The sequence below is a fragment of the Ochlerotatus camptorhynchus genome, unplaced genomic scaffold (genome assembly GCF_037179485.1).
Source record: "Ochlerotatus camptorhynchus isolate MF236.1 unplaced genomic scaffold, CSIRO-AGI_Acam_v1.1 ptg000603l, whole genome shotgun sequence".
Taxonomy (NCBI): Eukaryota; Metazoa; Arthropoda; class Insecta; order Diptera; family Culicidae; genus Ochlerotatus; species Ochlerotatus camptorhynchus.
The window spans coordinates 23,536-43,096 of record NW_027041083.1 but is presented as its reverse complement, the minus strand read 5'-3'; the positions used below and the strand labels follow the sequence as shown (position 1 = coordinate 43,096).

At 35.4% G+C, this 19,561-nt stretch overlaps 1 protein-coding gene across 4 annotated transcripts in view; it reads left to right on the top strand.

Annotated features, from left to right (window-relative positions):
* The window catches only part of hts (adducin 1-like protein hts), a 55,149-nt gene extending 36,448 nt beyond the window's left edge, over positions 1-18,701 (top strand). For 2 of the 4 annotated variants that reach the window (XM_065237333.1, XM_065237335.1), the window contains exons 7-8: positions 16,854-16,877; positions 18,557-18,701. In XM_065237333.1, coding sequence (XP_065093405.1) covers positions 16,854-16,877; positions 18,557-18,679 — 147 coding nt within the window. In that variant the 3' untranslated portion in view covers positions 18,680-18,701. The remainder of the gene's footprint in view (positions 1-16,853; positions 16,878-18,556) is intronic. The other 2 variants (XM_065237334.1, XM_065237336.1) reach the window with 1 other exon arrangement.
* The last annotated feature ends 860 nt before the right edge of the window (positions 18,702-19,561 follow it).

Genomic DNA, 19,561 nt, shown 5'->3' with positions numbered 1-19,561 from the left:
TGCTGGGGTGATTGGTAATCACGCTTACCAGTACACCACCAGCCCCGCTGAAGGTAAAATTTAATACGCATTAATATTTCTGAATTTATGACAAAATTGCATCATGTAAGGGAAATGGCTCTTATGTTGGCCTATGGATCTAACATTGGGCCCATCGCTAAAAATCTGCTATTGATCAATTTTATCTATATGAACGCGTCATTGGGACGGTACTAATGGATATTTTTGGTTGCTATTGAAAATTTAGTCGATTGCTGAATTTATTTATGTGTCCCTAGGCCGACATTACATACATTTCCCCTACTTTATGTAAATTTATAATTTGCCTCAAAACTAACCTGTAATTGGGTCATTATCCATTACCTGACCACTTCTTGAGACGCAGTTCGTTACTAATAACGAATTCTTTTGGTCGGTAGATTTTAATTTTGCTATACACTAATTCCGTATCGGCACCACCTAATGCTTCAAATATTTTTTTGAACATGTACTTCCCTTCCTTTGAAATTAACCCAGTTGCTCCCGTTAGTTCTGTTACTTCCAAAAACTATTTTATCATTTTCGTCTGTATATTCAAACACAATTTTTCTTGGCAAAGAGTTCATATTTAACCATCTCAAATTCGATCGATCGATAGTTATGTTTTCCATTTTTGCTCAAATCTATAACATTATTTTACTTTTGTGCTTGTATCGATCCTGGTAAAAACTCATCATCCCTGTTTTGTACACTTTTGTTTTCGTCACTTTGTCCGGAAGAGACATTTTCGGAATTTGCTGCGACAAATTCGTTTGTGGTGTATTCATTACTAACAGTTATGTTTTGGCTGGTTCGTATTCCATGAGGTGTTTTTTTTAAATGGCGAAAAAAGGAGTATCGTACGCAGAATCTGCTTGTACAGACTTCGTGATTACAATCATAAACAGGTAACTTGTCGTGGAATTTATTTAAATGATCATAAAAACGATGCAATGAATTTGATTTCCATGGTCATTGTAGGACAATACAAGAAATCATTTTGCTGTTGCTTTGGTACGAATAGCTGAAATCAATGACGCGATGTTGGCTTGTTCACCCGGGGGGCTAAAATCATACAAATAACCAGCAAGCAGATTCCAAGCGGGTGCTGTCTGGCGAGGAAAGTCGAGGGAATATGGTTTATAAATTTTCAAGCATTTGTCTAGCGCTTTAAGGAAACTAGGAAGCTTGTACGACACCACGTTATTCCAAACTGTTAATCCAGTAGGATGTTTCTGAAAGAGAATATATCTAGGGGAAATGGATGTAATGTCCCTAATTTGGGCCCATACATAAATTCAGCAATCGACTAAATTTTCAATTAGCGACCAAAAATATTCATTAGTACTGTCCCAATGAGGCGTTCATCTAGACAAAATTGAAAAATAGTAGATTTTTAGCTTTTTTTTGGTCCAACATTTGAGCCATTTCCTCTTTTTATAATGTTAAAAAAAAAGATCCATTAAGGGTGTACGCTCAATTTTGCGATACACTGTACAGTTACAGTCAACTCTCCACAACTCGATATTTTTATAACGGGATGGATTCGGTGCTCCCTTCAATTTTACATGGATCGTACTCTCCATAAGTCGATATTTTAACAAGTCGATGTCTCCTTTGGTCAATGTTCTGTGTAGTGTTATTTTGATTCTATAGCTCGATATGTCAAAGGCAAAGCGTCTGAATTCCGTGATTTTGATGTTAAAATCAAAGAGACTTTGAAAACAAGATGACTGTTGGGCATATTGAATACCCAGAACCCATCAGTCAAATCAGAACTTGTTTCTGGTGTGCTTGGGAAAATGGTCCTTATCAAAATCAATCATGATACAAATCATATTCAATTTTCCGGATCTTTTTAAATTTCGGAAGGTAAAGAATTTTGAAACATTTCATAATTTTAGGTACCTACTGGATTTAAGTGCGCGATCTCAAATGTTTTTCAATGTATCTGATATTTTAAATAATAACATGAGTTTATCGCAGTCTGTGGATGCTACTGGGATAAATACGTGCCATAAACACGAGTTTTGCAAATAGATGGCATAAAGTTTGAAATTGTTTAATAGTACGTTCAGACTATAGCTGATATCATGTAATAAAGGCTGTCTTGCAATGAGCACTAATACATAGGATTTCCAGTGAAAACTAGATATATGAGTGCTCATTGCAAGACAGCCATGATATAAGCCATAGTCTGTCCAGGGTATAAGACACTTTGAAATTTAATTGATCGAGATCCGAGACAAATTTTTAACATTTGATTGATTGAAGAATCTTCAAGACTGTGAGATTTTATGCAAATTTCAAAATCATAAGTCAGATTTTATAGAGCTGAAGAAAATTTTCAATTCCTGTGCATTAAAAATAGTAATCCAAGTTTAAAGAAAATATTTATGATTCTGGAATGTTGTGCCATTACCTTGAGAATTTCTGAAGAATTTTGAGGCTAACTTAAGTTCTAAGGAGTATTCTAAGAGAGTTCTTGTAACTGGAATTCCATTTCAGTTTTGAGGAGAACTTAAGCAAAATCTATTCAACGCTTTCAACGTAGGGTCAGCTGGGGCAAGAGTGCCACCCCCTATAATTTTGAAAATAAACATGTTTTCAATGCTAATTCACCCATACAACTATGAATGGTGTTCCTATGCAGCATTATAGAAAGTTCTGTCCAAAATGAAGTAGGTATAACAAAAATTGAAAAAATCATTTTGGGCTGATGTGTCAAAAATCGAAATTACTTATAATAATTAGACATCATAAAATAGAGATTTTGGAATTTCTAAATATTGTTTTCTACAATTCCTGCATTGAGGCATCACTAATAATGAATAATTGAAACACCAATAACAAATAATATATAAATATTACCTATAATTAGCCAAAAATAATTTACTTAAAAATGAACCTCACACGGGGCAAGAGTGCCACCCCTTTATTTATGAATAAAATTATACAAAATGTTAAATTAATTGCTTCATTGCCCATTTAAGTCTTCGGTAAGCTTGTTTTCACCAAATTCGACAAAACCTGCATAAAACATCAACAACAATAGTTTTCATTTGATTTCATTGGTAAACATAGTTCATTTGTTACGTATTGAATAATATTGTACAATTCAATAGTTGAATTAAGTAAACAATAACAGCTGTTGCTAGCATGATTAATAATCCAAAGGCTACGTTTATAAACAAGCATTAATCGATTTCAATCAATTTAAGACGCATGGCCCTTTTGCCTCATAGAGCTTGGCACTCTTGCCCCATTGCAGTTACAGATACATTTTGAAAAAAGATAGAGATACATTTTGAAAAAATCGCAACCAACTTTTGACGAGATATAATTTGTATTACATTGCTGATGTATGAAGGCAATAATATGAAGTTGCAATACGGTGTAGGTACTCATATAAATATCCAATATTTGGCATATATAGAACGTACAATTGTTAAGGTGGCACTCTTGTCCGACCCTAATTCTGAGGACCTTTTGATTGAAGTAATTCTGACACATTTTCAAACGTTCAGAGCTTTAATTTAGAGTTAATGATAATTTTAAAAGAATTCTAAAGGGTTCTGGCTATAATTTCATGAGAATTATTAGGAGAACTCGATAGAAGTTCTGAAGATAAATCCAGATAAAATTTAATGTATATTCCAAATAAATTCAGAGGAGATTTCCAAGGAAATTCTTAGGTGATCCTGAAAGGAATTCCATAGAGTATTGGAATGCTCTTCATATGAAAATATCATGGAAACTAAAAGGAAAATTCCATGAGACATATTTTGAGGAATTGCTGAGTAGATTTCACAAGTAATTTAAGGAATAATTCCATTGAAGTTTTGTATGAATATCAAGAAAATACTGAGAAAAATTCTGAAGGAATCAGAAGAATACTGGAGAGAATTTTAAGGTAATTTGAAAAAAAAAATCACAGTGAATTGCAGAGCGAATTACTTTAGATAATTTCTTGAGTGTTTTGAAGAAAATATTACCATTGAGAGTCGGAGTCCCAAGATGGATTTCTTAGATTATTTTAAAGAAATTCTTGAACAATTCCAAGATAAATCTGCCTTGGATAAAAATTAAGGTTCTGATACCTCAGATTAGTTTTCACTTTAAAAAATTATGATCTTATGTGAATATCCCGACCAGTGCTGTAAATTTTCATATCATTCGATTGAAGATGAACCACTACAACCATTCAATCAATTCTGTGTAAACGAATTCTCACATGACCATAATTTGAAGAGCCCCTTTCTCATTCGAAGCTCATTGTCACTGTCAATTGAGTCACTCAGTATCATTTGATATACGACAGTGGAGTATGGAAGAAATCCAGCAAAATGGTCCCGAACAGACAAGTCGACTCGATGTCGGATCAATGTAAGGCTAATTTAAGGTCGATGTCGACCCAATGTCGTGTTAATGTCGGGTCAATTTTGGGTTTATGTCGGGTCAATGTCGGGTCAACATCGGGTTGGGGTTTGATAGAAGTCAGGTTGGTGTCGGGTTGGCTTAGCTTTTTCGCCGGAATGTCGACCAGAGTTCCGTTTGTTTGTAGGTTACACTCAATCGAATGATATATAGCGTTTCTCAAATGAGAATGATCCATGCCTTCGTCAAATGACTAAGCAACTGATATCACCCATTCGGAGGAGGTCCCCTTTGATAGCGAATAGCTACTTTTCTCATTTTCATCAAAAATGTTCAAATGATTTTGAGAATTTACAGCACTGATCCCGACGATTGATGATTAACAGAAATATTTAAAATGCTAAATTTTTAAACATTGCTAATTAAAAATAAATCAAATGTCTGAGACTTCTTGCACTTTGTCAATTTTGAAGATACTGAACTTAAACAAATACTTGGAACTTTAAAATTTTAGACTTGAAGAATATTTATTTATTAGCGGCGCCGGTGGTGTAGTGGTAAGCGTGATTACCTCTCACCCCAGCAGGCCTGGGTTCAATCTCAGTCCTTCAGAAGGGAAGTAAAGCCGTTGGTCCCCGGTTCATGAGTTGATGGGTCGATAGTTAGGGTCCAGGTGTAGGAGCAGCCTCCCCCTATGTACCTCGGTAGCAGTGTACCAGGCATGGAAAATCCTTTTTTTTTTTCTTTCTTCTTTCTTATCCTTTTTTTTTTTTTATTATAGTCACTTTAACACTCTTGGGTCATTCGTGACTTGTCCGGGGGTGAGATTTGAACTCGTGACTTTGGCGTGAGAGGTATGGATGCTAACCACTACGCCGGGGTCGCCCCCATATGGAAAAATGGAAAATCATTTACATTCATTTGCCTCTAACTTTTTTCATTAACAGAATTCCGTAAAATTATGTATGAAACTTGATGTTGATTTTGATATCAGCTACAACTTTTGTTAATACTGTGGACGTACCATATTTGATGACATCGAGGATGATAATTATCGTCTTCTTCCTTACACGGTAATTGCAAAAAAAAGCTCTTTTATGACTCTAGAGTACGAATTTTTGAAAGACAACGGGACTACCCATAAAATGACTAAAAATTACACATTTATGAGTAATTGCTAGTACAAAAATGAATAAAATTTATGCATTTATGAGTAACAGATACTCTGTAAAAAATACACGTATTTTAGGTGTAGTCCCGTTTTAGCCGAATATGCATACTTTATAGTCAAAATTGAGTCGTTTATAGTCATTTTTGCATATTTTGCGGTTTCCGTGTGGGCGCACGACGTTAGGCATACGGTCGTTAGGCATACGGACGTTAGGCATACGTACGTTAGGCATACGGACGTTAGGCATAATGTACGATAGGCATAATGGACGTTGGGCATAAAGGACGTTAGGCATAATGGACGTTAGGCATAATCTACCGGATGAATTCCAGAAGGATGATAATGGAGACCGTCTATTGATTGCTGACTTCGGTGACAATAATGAAAGAGCCTTAATTTTTGGAACTCATGAACGACGTCTTGGACAGGCAAAGTATTGGGTTACAGATGGTACGTTTGCCACAGTTCCTTGTTTGTTTCGGCAACTCGTCACTGTTCATGGAAGTATCGCTCCCTTACATCAGCAGACGGTTCCGCTAGTTTTCATTCTGATGACAACAAAATCAGAATCGTTGTATCGAAAAGTATGGCAGGAAATATTGGAAGCAGCAGGTATGTTTTTTTGTTATTGAATGAAAAACCACAGAATTAACCATTCTTGATTTCATGAGCTGTTCGTTGGCATCATATTTTATTCAACCTTGGCTGTTTTTTTGTTATTGAATGAAAAATCACAGAATTCACCATTCTTTAGTTCATGAGCTGTTCTTTGAGGAAACCCTTTTCTTCTTTGACTTTTGCAATATGTGTGTAAGAATATATTACAACAAATGTGTGATTTTTTTATTTCTAGATGCGATTGATTTCAAGATATAGTTCAAAACTAAGCTGAGTTTTCATTGTAAGATTACTTAACCACTATCGCTACTAATCATGGATCTAAGTTAATATGTAGATACGTCACTTATGATATCAGTGCTAACATTTGAAAACGGCGCAAAAGTAATTTGTAAACAAATGGTTTGTAGGCCCTTTACTCGCTACCCGAAGAACGCCCACGCAAACCAACAGCATCGTCAGGAAGGGGAAAATTTCCCCTACCCGATGTTGCTGTTGTGTCGCGTAGGTGTACTTCAAGTAGTGAGTAAAGGGCCCACAAACCATTTGTTTACAAATGGCTTTTGTGCCGTTTTCAAATGTTAGCACTGATATGATAAATAATGGATTCCAAACTGTGCTTATTAAATAAACTATGTTTGTTTAGCTTGTATCATTTTTTATTCAACGCTAAGCCTTATTTAAGCATTGTTTACAGGTTTACAGGTTAAGCAGGTTTCTAGAGTTGCACAGCAGCAAGGTATTTTATGCCTAACGTCCATTATGCCTAACGTATATTATGCCTAACGTCCATTATGCCTAATGACTTTATGCCTAACGTCCATTATGCCTAACGTCCGTATGCCTAACGTCCGTATGCCTAACGTATTTATGCCTAATGGGGTACACTCTTTCCGTGTAGGCTGATCATCAACGTCCACACTGGCACCTGTCATGCTGACACCTGCCTGTTATTGAGCCCTGGTGGTGAAGTTGGTGGGAGACTCCCAACAATTTCAATGTGCACTCACCAGATGGCACTGCGATCACATAAGGTGGTGTATCCATTGCCTTGTTCAAATAATTGATTAGTGGGATATCTTGTAAATTAGATATTTTTGATGGTCAAACTTGTGGACCATAAATAAGTTAAAATGAATGCAAATACTTCCCAATAAATTGAGAGACAGAGTTTCCAATCGTTAGTCCATTGTCGTTGTATGGGTGGGTCTAAGTCGATTGTTCCGAACCGTATTTACATTGTTTGCTTCTTATACTGTTGATTTTTGCGGCTGGCTTGTAGGACTTGAATCGGAGGACTATCATGCAAAGCACTGTTTAGAGTCCCATGCTGGCACAAGGACGATGATCAGCCGCCCCTAACATGGAGAGCAGACACCGTTTTGAACAAAATGCATGCAGTGGGAGTAATTAACACAGATACTGGGAGTAAAATGAACATTATACGCACTGTTAATTTTACCCCAATCACCCCCAAAGCATCAATTGTTTTTAATCACATATTTAAAACGAATAATTCTTTAAAATGCTTACAATCATCGATAAATCCTCAGCACTACGTCAAATTAACGAAACTAATCAACCTATTACTTCTGCGATTTTTGACAAGTTTCAGGACAAATAGCATAAGAAACTAAAAATTTAAGACATAATTATGTGTTATTATGTTCCCATATTTGCAAAAACTCAGTCATTTTGGATCTTGTTTTTTTTTCAAATGACGTCTGAGATAAAGTTATTTAGAAAAGTAAAGTTATTCTGGGAAGAATATTCTAATTTTGTATACACACGTTATTTTTTGTATAATTTTGATTACAAAAATTGTATATAGGGGAAGTGGCTCTAATGTTGGTCTATGAATCTAAAGGGCCACCCACATTAGATTCGTTTGCGTTGCGTTGACGTAAATTTGACATTTAGCTGTCACTTTGCCGCAACGTGTCCGATCCGGATCTAATGTGCGTGGGCCTTAAGAGTGGGCCCATCGCTAAAAATCTGCTATTTATCATTTTTATCTAGATGAACGCGTCTTGGGACGGTACTAATGGATATTTTTGGTCGCTATTGAAAATTTAGTCGATTTCTGAATTGATGTTAGGCCGACAACATCCATTTCCCCTAATCAATATTTATAATTTATTTTATTCACATGTTTGCAAAAACTGCAACATTTTGGATCTTGTTATTTTTTTCAAAATGGCGTCTTTGAATTTTTTCATAAATTGTAGCTTAAACGTCCCTTCTGATCGAAATGACGTTTTTTAGAAAAGTAAAGTTATTCAGGAAAAAATAGGCGTGGTATATTTTTATTTTTTTTTTGTAATTTTGATTAATAATTCAAAAAGGTGTGTAAAGTATAATTTGGTTGTGATACTTGTTTCGGATAAAGCATCCGTTTTGGTTCGCGTAACGGTTAGTAGTGAATTTTATTTCTCTAGCTTAAACTAACGAAACTGAAACTCTACACATTTCAAGTAGTCTGAGAGAGGTACCTTGTCTGGTTTACAAAACGTCATGAACCAATACACTCGCTATCGTACAAGGAAGTACATAGCCGAGTGTAGCCGAAAATGAAGGAAAAACAATTGAAGTTGAGTTTTCATTCAACGTTATGCGGAAAGAACATTCTAGTGCAACATGTGCGCAAGTCGCTTGTTGCTATTTTACATCTCTGTTTTGTCAATTGGCTTAAGTGTGTCAACTTGGTGGGCTACAACAAAAGTCTTTGTTGTCTTTGAGAAATTCGACACTGTTGCATGTTATGGAAATTTGGGTGCTGTAAATCTAACAGCTCTGAAACTTAGAGAATTTGAGATGCATTGAAATATTATGCTACAGGTGTTATATGAAATATCTCAAAAAGTATATCTTCAATATTTCTAGTTTATTTTTAAATAAGACTCATGCAAAATGCAAACTTTAGGTAAAAACAATGGTAAATATTCCTAAAGTTTGCATTTTGCATGAGCTTTTCTTTTTAATTTAAATATTGACGATATAGGTAATTTTTGAGAAATTTGAGTTTTTAACACTTTTTTTTTAATTTTCTTTTAAAATTACTAAAAAAATACCATGTAGGGTAGAGAACTACTTCGGCCTAATCGCCCATTTTGAGCCTATCGAGCAGAAAACTTCAAATAAATCCATGATTCCAGAGTTAACAAGTCAATTATGCGTTTGGTACGAAACTTTAGTTAATAAGCTACAGAACGAAGTCAATGAGAACACGTGATCAGTCTTGTAAGTGGTCACGGTAGTCGACACATTTTCTATGATAATCGTCTGCCGTTGCCTCCGACATTTGCAAAACAAGCTATCATAGTACAGTACCAAACTAAAATGTCATATGACAGGCTCTGTCATACGACACTGCCGCCGAAGACCGTCACGAATGTGTGTATTTTAGTTTTTCACATAATAAGAGCTGCTGATGTTGTGCTTGTGTGAATTCTGAAACTGGCAAGCAATGATGTCCTAGTAATAACATTTCTGATCAGAAATAGTTTAATTTACACAAAACTGAGAAATTAGAACGAAATCACATTTGTCATATGATAGTTATTTGATAATTTTCTTTTTGCTCGAATGTTATTCTACCGTTTGTGTTTTGTGGAAGAGACGACGGTAGAGCATGAGTGTACGAATACAAACAGACCGTCGCACACGACAACGAAGCGAGTGTAGTAAAAAACGTCAACTGTTTCAACCCCTGCACGTGATATGAACGTTTGCACCTATTATTCCCAAAAACAAAAGAAGCGCTCCAACCGAATCAATTTTTATCTTCATCCGATAGGCCAAAGTGAATTCATTGGCGTTTCAATGGTGTTTCAATGCGTTAGGCCGAGTTTGGCGTCAAGAAGCAGTATTAGACTTTTGACGATACCTCAACGAATAGTTTCTCTTTATCAAATCTTACGGTACATACGGAAAGGTAAATAAATTTGGAAGCCATCAGTAATAATAACATTCCTTTTGGTGCTAAACTGCGCTAGATTAAGAAATACTAAGTGCGGGTTGTGCTTAATAGGTCGAAAATGGAGTAGTTAAGGTGATACTCTAAGGAAGCCTTAGCGTGAAACTTCAAACGCACAAATGGCAGCTTCCACAAAACAGACAAATTTGAAATTGCTACTCTCTGTTTGTAGTAGCACAGCAAACAAGGAGTAGCAATTTCAAATTTGTATGTTTTGAGGAAGCTGACATTTGTGCCTTTGAAGTTTCACGCCAAGGCTTCCTTAGAGTATGACCTTTTAACCCTATATTTTATAGAAAGACTTTATTTGTCTCTACAAAATTGTCTCAGACATCAGATCAGAAGTGACGTTTTCGTGCTACAATTTAATGAAAAATGTCAGACACCATTTTGAAAAAAATACTACATCCAAAATGTCGATTTTTTTGTAAAAATGTGAATAGCACACAATTATACAAATCGGTCGAGTTTTTTCGATTCGTCATTTGACGTCGAACTGCTATTTTATTTTGCCAAATTTACCAGACCTTTTATGAACAGCGCCTTGATGCAATCCCCCCACAATTATGGAACACCCACACTGCCGGTGAACGCATGATTGTCCCCTGTGCTATGTAGTTACATATACACATGGGACAATTATGCTTCCAGCGGCAACACAGTCATGAAACACTTCCTGGTGTTAATCAAATGGAAGTGTTCCATAATTGGTTTTAGGTTTACCGTAAAACGGGGTAACTTTGATAGTTTTTTAAAGTATAATCTAAGTATTGTTTTCAACTATTAATGTTTTTCAAATATATTTGTTTTAAATAAGTACTGATGACCCTAGAAGTCAATTCGTTAGTAATATGATTAACGAAAATTATTGCATTTGGATTATTTTTTATCATGTAACCGAACCTCGTTTTTTATGTTTTGGAGTTACTTTGATAATACTCGATGAATGTAGGAAAAAAGCGTGAATCTAAAACCACAGACAAACAGACGTAACTCTTCATTGTGTATCTTCGTTCATGCATTTAACGGTTGATTTGAATATTATCAGTTCCGCGAACTACTCGCCGCAGCGCTGGCATCGGATCACTTTGACGTTTCTATATAGTCTATAGAACTTTTATGCAATATTGTTTACGAGTTAGCGAGCAAGCTTGTTTTCCGCGAGAAGCCAGAGAGATGTCGTTACGGAGGTTATATGTTTTGAGATACTATGTTTTCAAGAACAAGTTTTTCAAAGAGTTATGTCTGTTTGTCTGTGCTAAAATTATTAAGTTTAATAAATATGAAACTTTGAATGAGTATATAATCAGAAACATCATTAGCAATAACAAGACTACATTGAATTTGAGATGGCTATATCTGAAATATATTTAATAAGTGGTTGTTTGAGTGCCTTTTCAGTCAGGCGAAAAACAAGAAAATGGTTGTTCTCAGAGATTTGAAAAATATGTCAAACTCTATACGATATCAAAGGTAATACCCTAAGCTACAAAATAGAATCAATGTTTCCAATTCAGAAATAGTGCAGAGAGTAAATTTAATCATTAATTCTACTATCAAACTTACCCGCATTATCAAAGATACCCCGTTTTATGGTACCATAATTGTGGGGGGAGTGTAGATATTATTTGCAGGCGTAACCGGCTTAAAGTATACGGCCGCATACGGCTTTATTTTTTTTTTATTAAATTTTACATTCTTCTTTTCATTTATGATAAGGGACTGTCATCTGTCACTGTATTTTTGTAAGTACTACAACTTTGCTGAAATAACTACCCTTCTGTCTCTTTTGCAAAAAAAGTTAGTTTTCTTATTTTTTCACAGTATGCCATGACAAATATTGGTAATTGTCATAATATGCGCAATGTTTTTATGAACAATTCTCCTGAAGACAGTTTTTGGATTAAGTTAATGGTTTGACCACAAAACAATTAAGTTCACTAAATTGGCATCTCCGACCACTGTGGGGGGGTGGGGGAGAGGGGGTTTGCAATTATCCACGGCCCATACAAATAAAAAAAAATGTGTCTGGACAATTGTCTACGCAAGGGGAGGGGGACCCCCCCGCATAGTCCCAAAAAAAACTGTACGGGGGTACGTACTGTACGTAGGCTGTAGGCTAAAGTCATCCCTTTCAAAGTTATAGTACTTTTAACATTTATTTTTCCTTAATTTCAGCTGCATATAGGGGAGAAGGTGGCAAACCGAGACACAGCACCAAATACTCTTTTTAAAGCTTAGACTCTGTACTACAAAGAAGTGAAGGTTTGGTTAGCGCCAATTCATAAATGAGTGAATAGGGTCACGTTGAATGTTCACGTTTTTGCCTTTATTATATGAAAATAACCCTGTCTCCTCATTTATGAACGGTAAATTACGGATTATAGAAACAGATATTATCAAACTCATCCGTGAACAACAAGGAAATTTTCTGTATGTATCCATTTAAGTGCGCGTGTGAGGAAGAGTCTGCAGGTTGTTTGGATTAAAAATGGTTTTGAAATTGGCTTTCACTTTCATTTATCCGCGTGAGTCAAGAAGATCACAATTATCTTGCTGTTGGGTAGTTTTATCTATAATTTAACAATAATAATTGTTCTGAGAAGATAAGATAATAACAAAAAAAAAAGTTTCACTCTTCATCTGTTTCCTCTTCGCTGTCTGAGAAATCTAACAAAAACTGTGCATCTTCGGAAAACTCTCTGTCCTTCTTCTGAGATTTTACACGCAAACCAGCAATAAGTGGATCTGAAGAAACTAATAGTCGCCGCATGAGATCACCGTTTGTTGTAGCTCGTGATGATTTTCGAGTGTGATCTAGTCTGAACCTTTTAATGACTTTATTTATAGACTCTTGTGCCTCTTCAGACAATTGTCCGATAGGAACATTGAAATGGAGAATTATGTCTGATCCGTGCATTAAAATCTTATGGACTGTGGCGGGCAAGTAAAACCAAGGGTATAGGGTTACTAACAACTGAGCTGTGTCTAGACAATAGTTCTTGAACTTAGATGCATTGATTTCTCGCCCGGAAGACAAGACCTGCAAAATAGTTGAGCAACGTTCAATAACCTGCAGGTCGACACCCAAAATCTCTGCAGAAACTGTTGCATTCTCAAAGAAACGTCGCGCAGTATTCCCATCATTTGAAGAGCCGGCTCCATTGCCGCGTGGCATATCAACAAGAAGTCCCAATTCTTGTTTGAAGCGTTGTTGAATAAGCTGCTTGCGTACTTTAACTTTTTCGGCATCAGGTCCAGAACATCTCCATTTTTTGACTTCTATTTTGTAGCCCAGGTGTAGAAAATATTCGAAAAATCTGTAGCAATTTGTCAAATTTAAATGGATTGAACAGCGTTATATTGCATTTTTATTACCTGATTTTTGCATGGAGAACTGATAATCCAAACTGAAATACTTCTTCATCGATTGGTCGCAAAAGAACATTTTGAATATTATTCATTTGAGTGGGTGTAGCCTTGCAAATATTACATCGCTGTGCTGATTTGGTGGCCGTAACAGCATTAACAACTTTTCCATCAATCATGGTCATATGTAGCCTATATTTGACTCGGATCCGACGACCATTGATTTCGAATTCCGTTCGCCGAAGATTTTGGATCTGATTATCCACATGCTCTTTTTCTCTGAGGGTAACTTCAGTCGTCTCACTAACCAACTGAATTCGTATGGGTCGGCAGTATCTTGTTGAGGATGGTATAGGGTTTTGAAACAAAATTTTTGAGTCAGCTTCAGCCCTGACAGGAGCGATGGACGTTAAGAAAACATTTGCGTCTGTTTTAGTTCCATTCTCATCATCGGCAAACTTTTGTTTGTACTGACTGTGACCAGTACTACCGTCACATCCCCATTTCACAATCAGGGTAACCTTCAATAGCTCTGAATCAGAAAAACTGTTGAGTGATGAACCTTCCAGGATTCGTTTGGCTGTGTGGTCAAGTAATGCTTGTAACTGAATTTCAACTACAGTTTCTCCAACCAGAAAAAAGCTCTCCTGTGGGTAGCAGGTTTTCTTAGCTTCAAGTACTCTGTCATAACTAGGGTAAATATTAGAATTTCGTTTCTTGGCTTGTGTTCGCAGTTGGTTGTACTCATGCTTACTAAGACTCAGATCCACAATCAAGGCAACCGCGTCAAGTGGGCTGTATGCAACAATGGAATCTGTGGGTTTATCCTGCAATAATGACTTCGCAACATTTTTTTGCCTAGTATTTGTAAGTTTCATTTGAGCTGCATAAAGTAAATCTTCTGTATCGTATGTCGTTCGAAGGTCAAACGTTTTTCTTCTTTTGACGGCCTCAGAACTATCCTTGAACGACAACGTTTTACGCCCACGTTCGCTCCGCTGTGAGTTCATACCAGAATTGGATGATGGTAGCTTCATTAGAACATGATGTGGCAATTGAAACGACTCATCCATAAAACTAGTATGAGCCGCTAAAACCTTGCTTGCAGTTCGATTGTGCTTCAACCACATTTCTTGGAACCGCTTGCATAAATATCGCACACATTCTTCAACTTCTTTCGCCACGTCGGTTTTGATATCAGGTTCTATTCTATACAAATCAGCAACAAACTCGTATATTTTGCTAATTTTTGTTGTTAAATCTCCACCGGCACTCCGCCAGATTGAGAATAATTCCCGTTTTACAATCGAAACTACAAAAGTTTCAAAATTATACATCAGTGAATAACAAATAAACAAATCGGATCATTTTCAGAACATTTTTTTCTATTGTAAACATACCTGCGTTATCAGAGGCCATGTTGATTTTACACTTATTCTGCACGCTCCACAACACAAAGCATTTTTAGTTCAACTACTGGAGAATGACAACAAGAACAAACAATAAGTGTGCCTGAAGCTGATGTGCTAAAGCAGACTAGCCAAGATCTCCCGAACACTAATGCAGCGTGTAAACTAACAGCTCTATGCAGCGAATCCAAACACATAAAGCAACCAAAGATACAAACAAAACGGTTGCTACGACTACCATGACAAATTCGCTCTCTAACATAGCTCGATCAGAGTGGTAGAAGGATAATGCAATATTGCTTGCCTGCTTTGTTGCAATAAACACGGATAAGGACATGAATTGAGAAAAGACTTAAAAAAACATTCCCATTAACACACGTGTATCATCTTCGGTTTTACTCGTGAAGCAGCTTGCCAACATTTTGCTCTTTTCCTTCTACTGCCCCGAGTGAGCTGTGTCGCCCGAGCTGCTTGTCATGAAAAAGAAGGATGAAGATTATATCATTATTGCTTTCCACTTCTGACATTGCGTTATCATTCGGTTCGTTGATCGCTTGTCATTTTGTAATTTGGAGATATTTTTTATTCCTTGGCTCTTTGTCAATGCTGATACTGCATTCCCCCGAAGAATGCGGTTGGAACAAATTTGCACCACCGCTTTAATTTCACTTTTTTCTAACCAACATATATATTGACAACTGGAGTAAGCTAAGCACACAAAGTGCTTGTCTTAGAAAATGTTTTGTATAAATTAATCATTTTTTGTTAAGCCTACATACAACAAATTTCCTTGTTGTTCACGGATGAGTTTGATAATATCTGTTTCTATAATCCGTAATTTACCGTCCATAAATGAGGAGACAGGGTTATTTTCATATAAAAAGGGCCAAACACGTGAACATTCAACGTGACCCTATTCACTCACTTATGAATTGGCGCTAACCAAACCTTCACTACTTTGTAGTACAGAGTCTAAGCTTTAAAAAGAGTATTTGGTGCTGTGTCTCGGTTTGCCACCTTCTCCCCTATATGCAGCTGAAATTAAGGAAAAATAAATGTTAAAAGTACTATAACTTTGAAAGGGATGATTTTAGCTACATACTGTCTTGAGCAAAAACATGTATTTGTATGTTGTTTACATTTTTCTAGAACATTGTTTACTTCAAAAACTGTAGTTATACTTAAAAAACATAATTTAAGGGGGTTTTCACCAAAAACGCTTCATATCTTTACAAGTATTCGTTATACAAATTTAGTGTCTTCAACAAAGTTCCATATTTTTGTAAGTACTACAACTTTGCTTGAAAAACTACCCTTCTATCTCTTTTGCAAAAAAAGTTAGTTTTTTATTTTTTTCACAGTATGCCATGATAAATATTGGTAATTGTCATAATATGCGCAATGTTTTTATAAACAATTCTCCTGAAGACAGTTTTTGGATTAAGTTAATGGTTTTACCACAAAACAATTAAGTTCACCAAATTGGGATTTCCGACCACTGTGCCCCCCCACCCCCCCCAACTGTCTACGTAGTGAATGTTTCGCGAATGCGAATATTTATCAATATTTTTTTATCTGCTAGATACCACAACTTGTTATAAAAATGGTTAATATAATAGGCATACGCTTGAATGTAAATCCAAAAACGCTGAAGATTAATACATAGAAGCTATTAGAAGAAGTTAGAATATGGCGCGTTATGAAAATTCCAGTTAAGTAAAATAAGTGGTTTATTATGTACTATAAATACTACTCTCAATAAAATCTAACTTCTCGGAGCAAAACATGGTTCTATAGTATCAATTAATTGTTTTGAAAGGGCCCTGTTTTCCTTTTTAATTATATATATTTTTTACCTTGTTAATTAGTATATTTAGATTTTACAACATCTTTCTTTCTCCTTATTTTATTTTAGTGGATTGATGCAAACGTTGATGAGGTAACAAAAATCCAATGCTCATTCGAAGTACATTCAATGTTATGTTATTGGAATAAAATATTATACTAGAAACTTAAGTTCTGCACATAAATGGTACATTGGTTAATTTTTATTTTACTGTATCAAATTCTTACTAACATTATTCAACCCGTTCCTTCCCATGGTAGCACAGATGATCCACGATTTTTCGGTTTATCATATTGCAGATTCTAAAGTCAGCATTAACATAAGCTTTTATATGCGCTCATGTTGCTCCTTCATATCTATTCTTGTTATTTAAAAAGAGCAGCTATCAAAAAAACAAAAATCAATTGAAATTGAACTTTTTTTTTGAATTCTATATGCATATTTAAACTGTGTGAAACAATTTTTCTTCTCATAACATGTTTGCCTCTTGAATCAATCTTCTTGGAAGGAAAGGGTTAATAATATAATTTTAAAAATGGTGCATCGGAATTTTATGTTTTTTTTTTCTTCTGGAAATATGGTAGTATCTTATTACTAATTTCAAATTATGTTATGTTGCTCAGTTGCGCGCTCACCTCTACCGTTGAAAGAAAATTAAATACAGCGACAAATATTATTCTAACTACCTAGATTACGTAAAACTAACCTTCAATAAAGGGTTAGTATAAGTATCTTATCTAAGATATTTCACATACATTTGAGGGCACTAAATTAACAATACTAATAACATCTATGGTATTCCAAAGACACTTTCCACGTGACGTTACGTTTTTTTTCTTGTTTTTGACAGTTTTTGTACCTACTGTAACTGAAAAACATAATAAAAGAAACCCTTAAATATTATTACAGATTGGAAAAGTTCGTTAAATTTCCCATGTGAATTGATCGATAGTTTCCGATTTGAGTAGCTCAAAACGTTTTGGTGAAAAGTTACAGGTGTTGAGTAGTAGCAAAACGTTGTTACGTCACGCAACATAGTCGCTCATCAAATCATATTGAGCTATGCAAATCATATACGCTTGGTCAATTCTCATTGTAAATTTATCACATTTTCCAAAATTGCATAATATTTGGGGGTAACTTTTCATTTATTTCAGTTACACTACAAACACTGCCAAAAAAATCAGGCAAAATCGTGAATACATCCTGGTAGAATGTGTCCCAAGACAATTATAGAATTTAACCTATTTGACACCGTGCAACCTTTGAAGTGCTCCCAAAGGCGTCCTCTCACTTTCGAAACAAACAATTTCACCTACTTAAAGGCCGCAATGTTATTCCTCTTAAGGGTCACGTAAACATGGAACGAAAAGCGCATTACATGTTTACGTTCTCAGTTATTACATTAATTGCATTTTCAGTAGTTGCACCATAACATGTTAAAAAAATCTTTTGCTTACAAGATGATTTAGTGTATCACGGGGGGAAATGAGATCATTTGGTAAAAGCTAGTTTTCCTTCATTAGACTTTTAATGTGCTAAAATGTAAATATGTATGTTTCTCTCACAGATTATTATAGTTCCTAATACGGTCTATAACATTCTTACCGACATAATGCAAAATTGTTTCCTATACATTTCTACAAATCGTTAGTACAACTTATCCCTTAGTCATATTTTCCCAGGATAAGAGGGTTTACTATAGTAACCTTTATTACCAGGGTATTTGTCGCTTACACATATTTTCTTTCTTATTTTTCTTTCTTCGGTAGTGGGTAGCGGAAGTATCACCAACGCATTCGTCAACGCCCGTAAAAATCGAAAGTGCAATGCAATTCGTACCCCCAAATACCAATCCGAAAGAGTTCAAACGAATTCAGCAGCAGGTAAGATGAAACAAAATTGTTGTACCGTGTAGTGCCCGTTCACCGTTTACATTAGAGGAAAATTAGGTTTGCTACGTCATTACATTTATTTGACATAGGGTTATAGAGCACACATGTTTACACTATATTTTATATTTACACCTGTGTTCAATATAATAGCAGCGCATGCCGATTTCCATATAAAATGGTCAACTTTGACAAGTTGTAGCTTTGTTCTCTTAAGATCAATTGAGCTGAAACGTTCGCCACAGAACTACAAATATGTTCAATTTTACGATTACAAAATACCAAATTTTTTAAAGCACCTGCCGGAAAGTGAGACACTAAGTAAAATTGTTGAAATTAATAGCAGTACTAATAACTTGAGATTTTAAATTTTACATTTCTCAAAATTCTAACAATCCCCACCCAATTAACAAATGTACATAATAGTTAAAAATGTTTAAAATATTTGCAGTACACAAAACTTGAAATCAAAATTGCTATTATTTTGAACAATTTTACCTAGTGTCTCACTTTTCGGCAGGTGCTTCCAAAAATTTAATATTTTGTAATCGTAAAATTGAAAATATTTGTAGTTCTTTCGCGAACGTTTCAGCTCAATTGATCATAAGTTAACAAAGTTACATCATGTCAATGTTGACCATTTTGTATGAAAATCGGCATGCGCTGCTATTTTATCGAACACAGCTGTATATATGTATATGGATCATTATTCTGCACCAAGTAACTGAAAAAAAAAATACAAAAGTGAAATTGACCTAGGAAGAGGTTCATTTCATAGATTCCGCAATAATTACCAATAATTATTATTTGTGGGGTATAAATTCCGGAATCCCGGAACCGATGCCAATGTGACCATATGCCAAAGGAATTACCACAAATAATCTT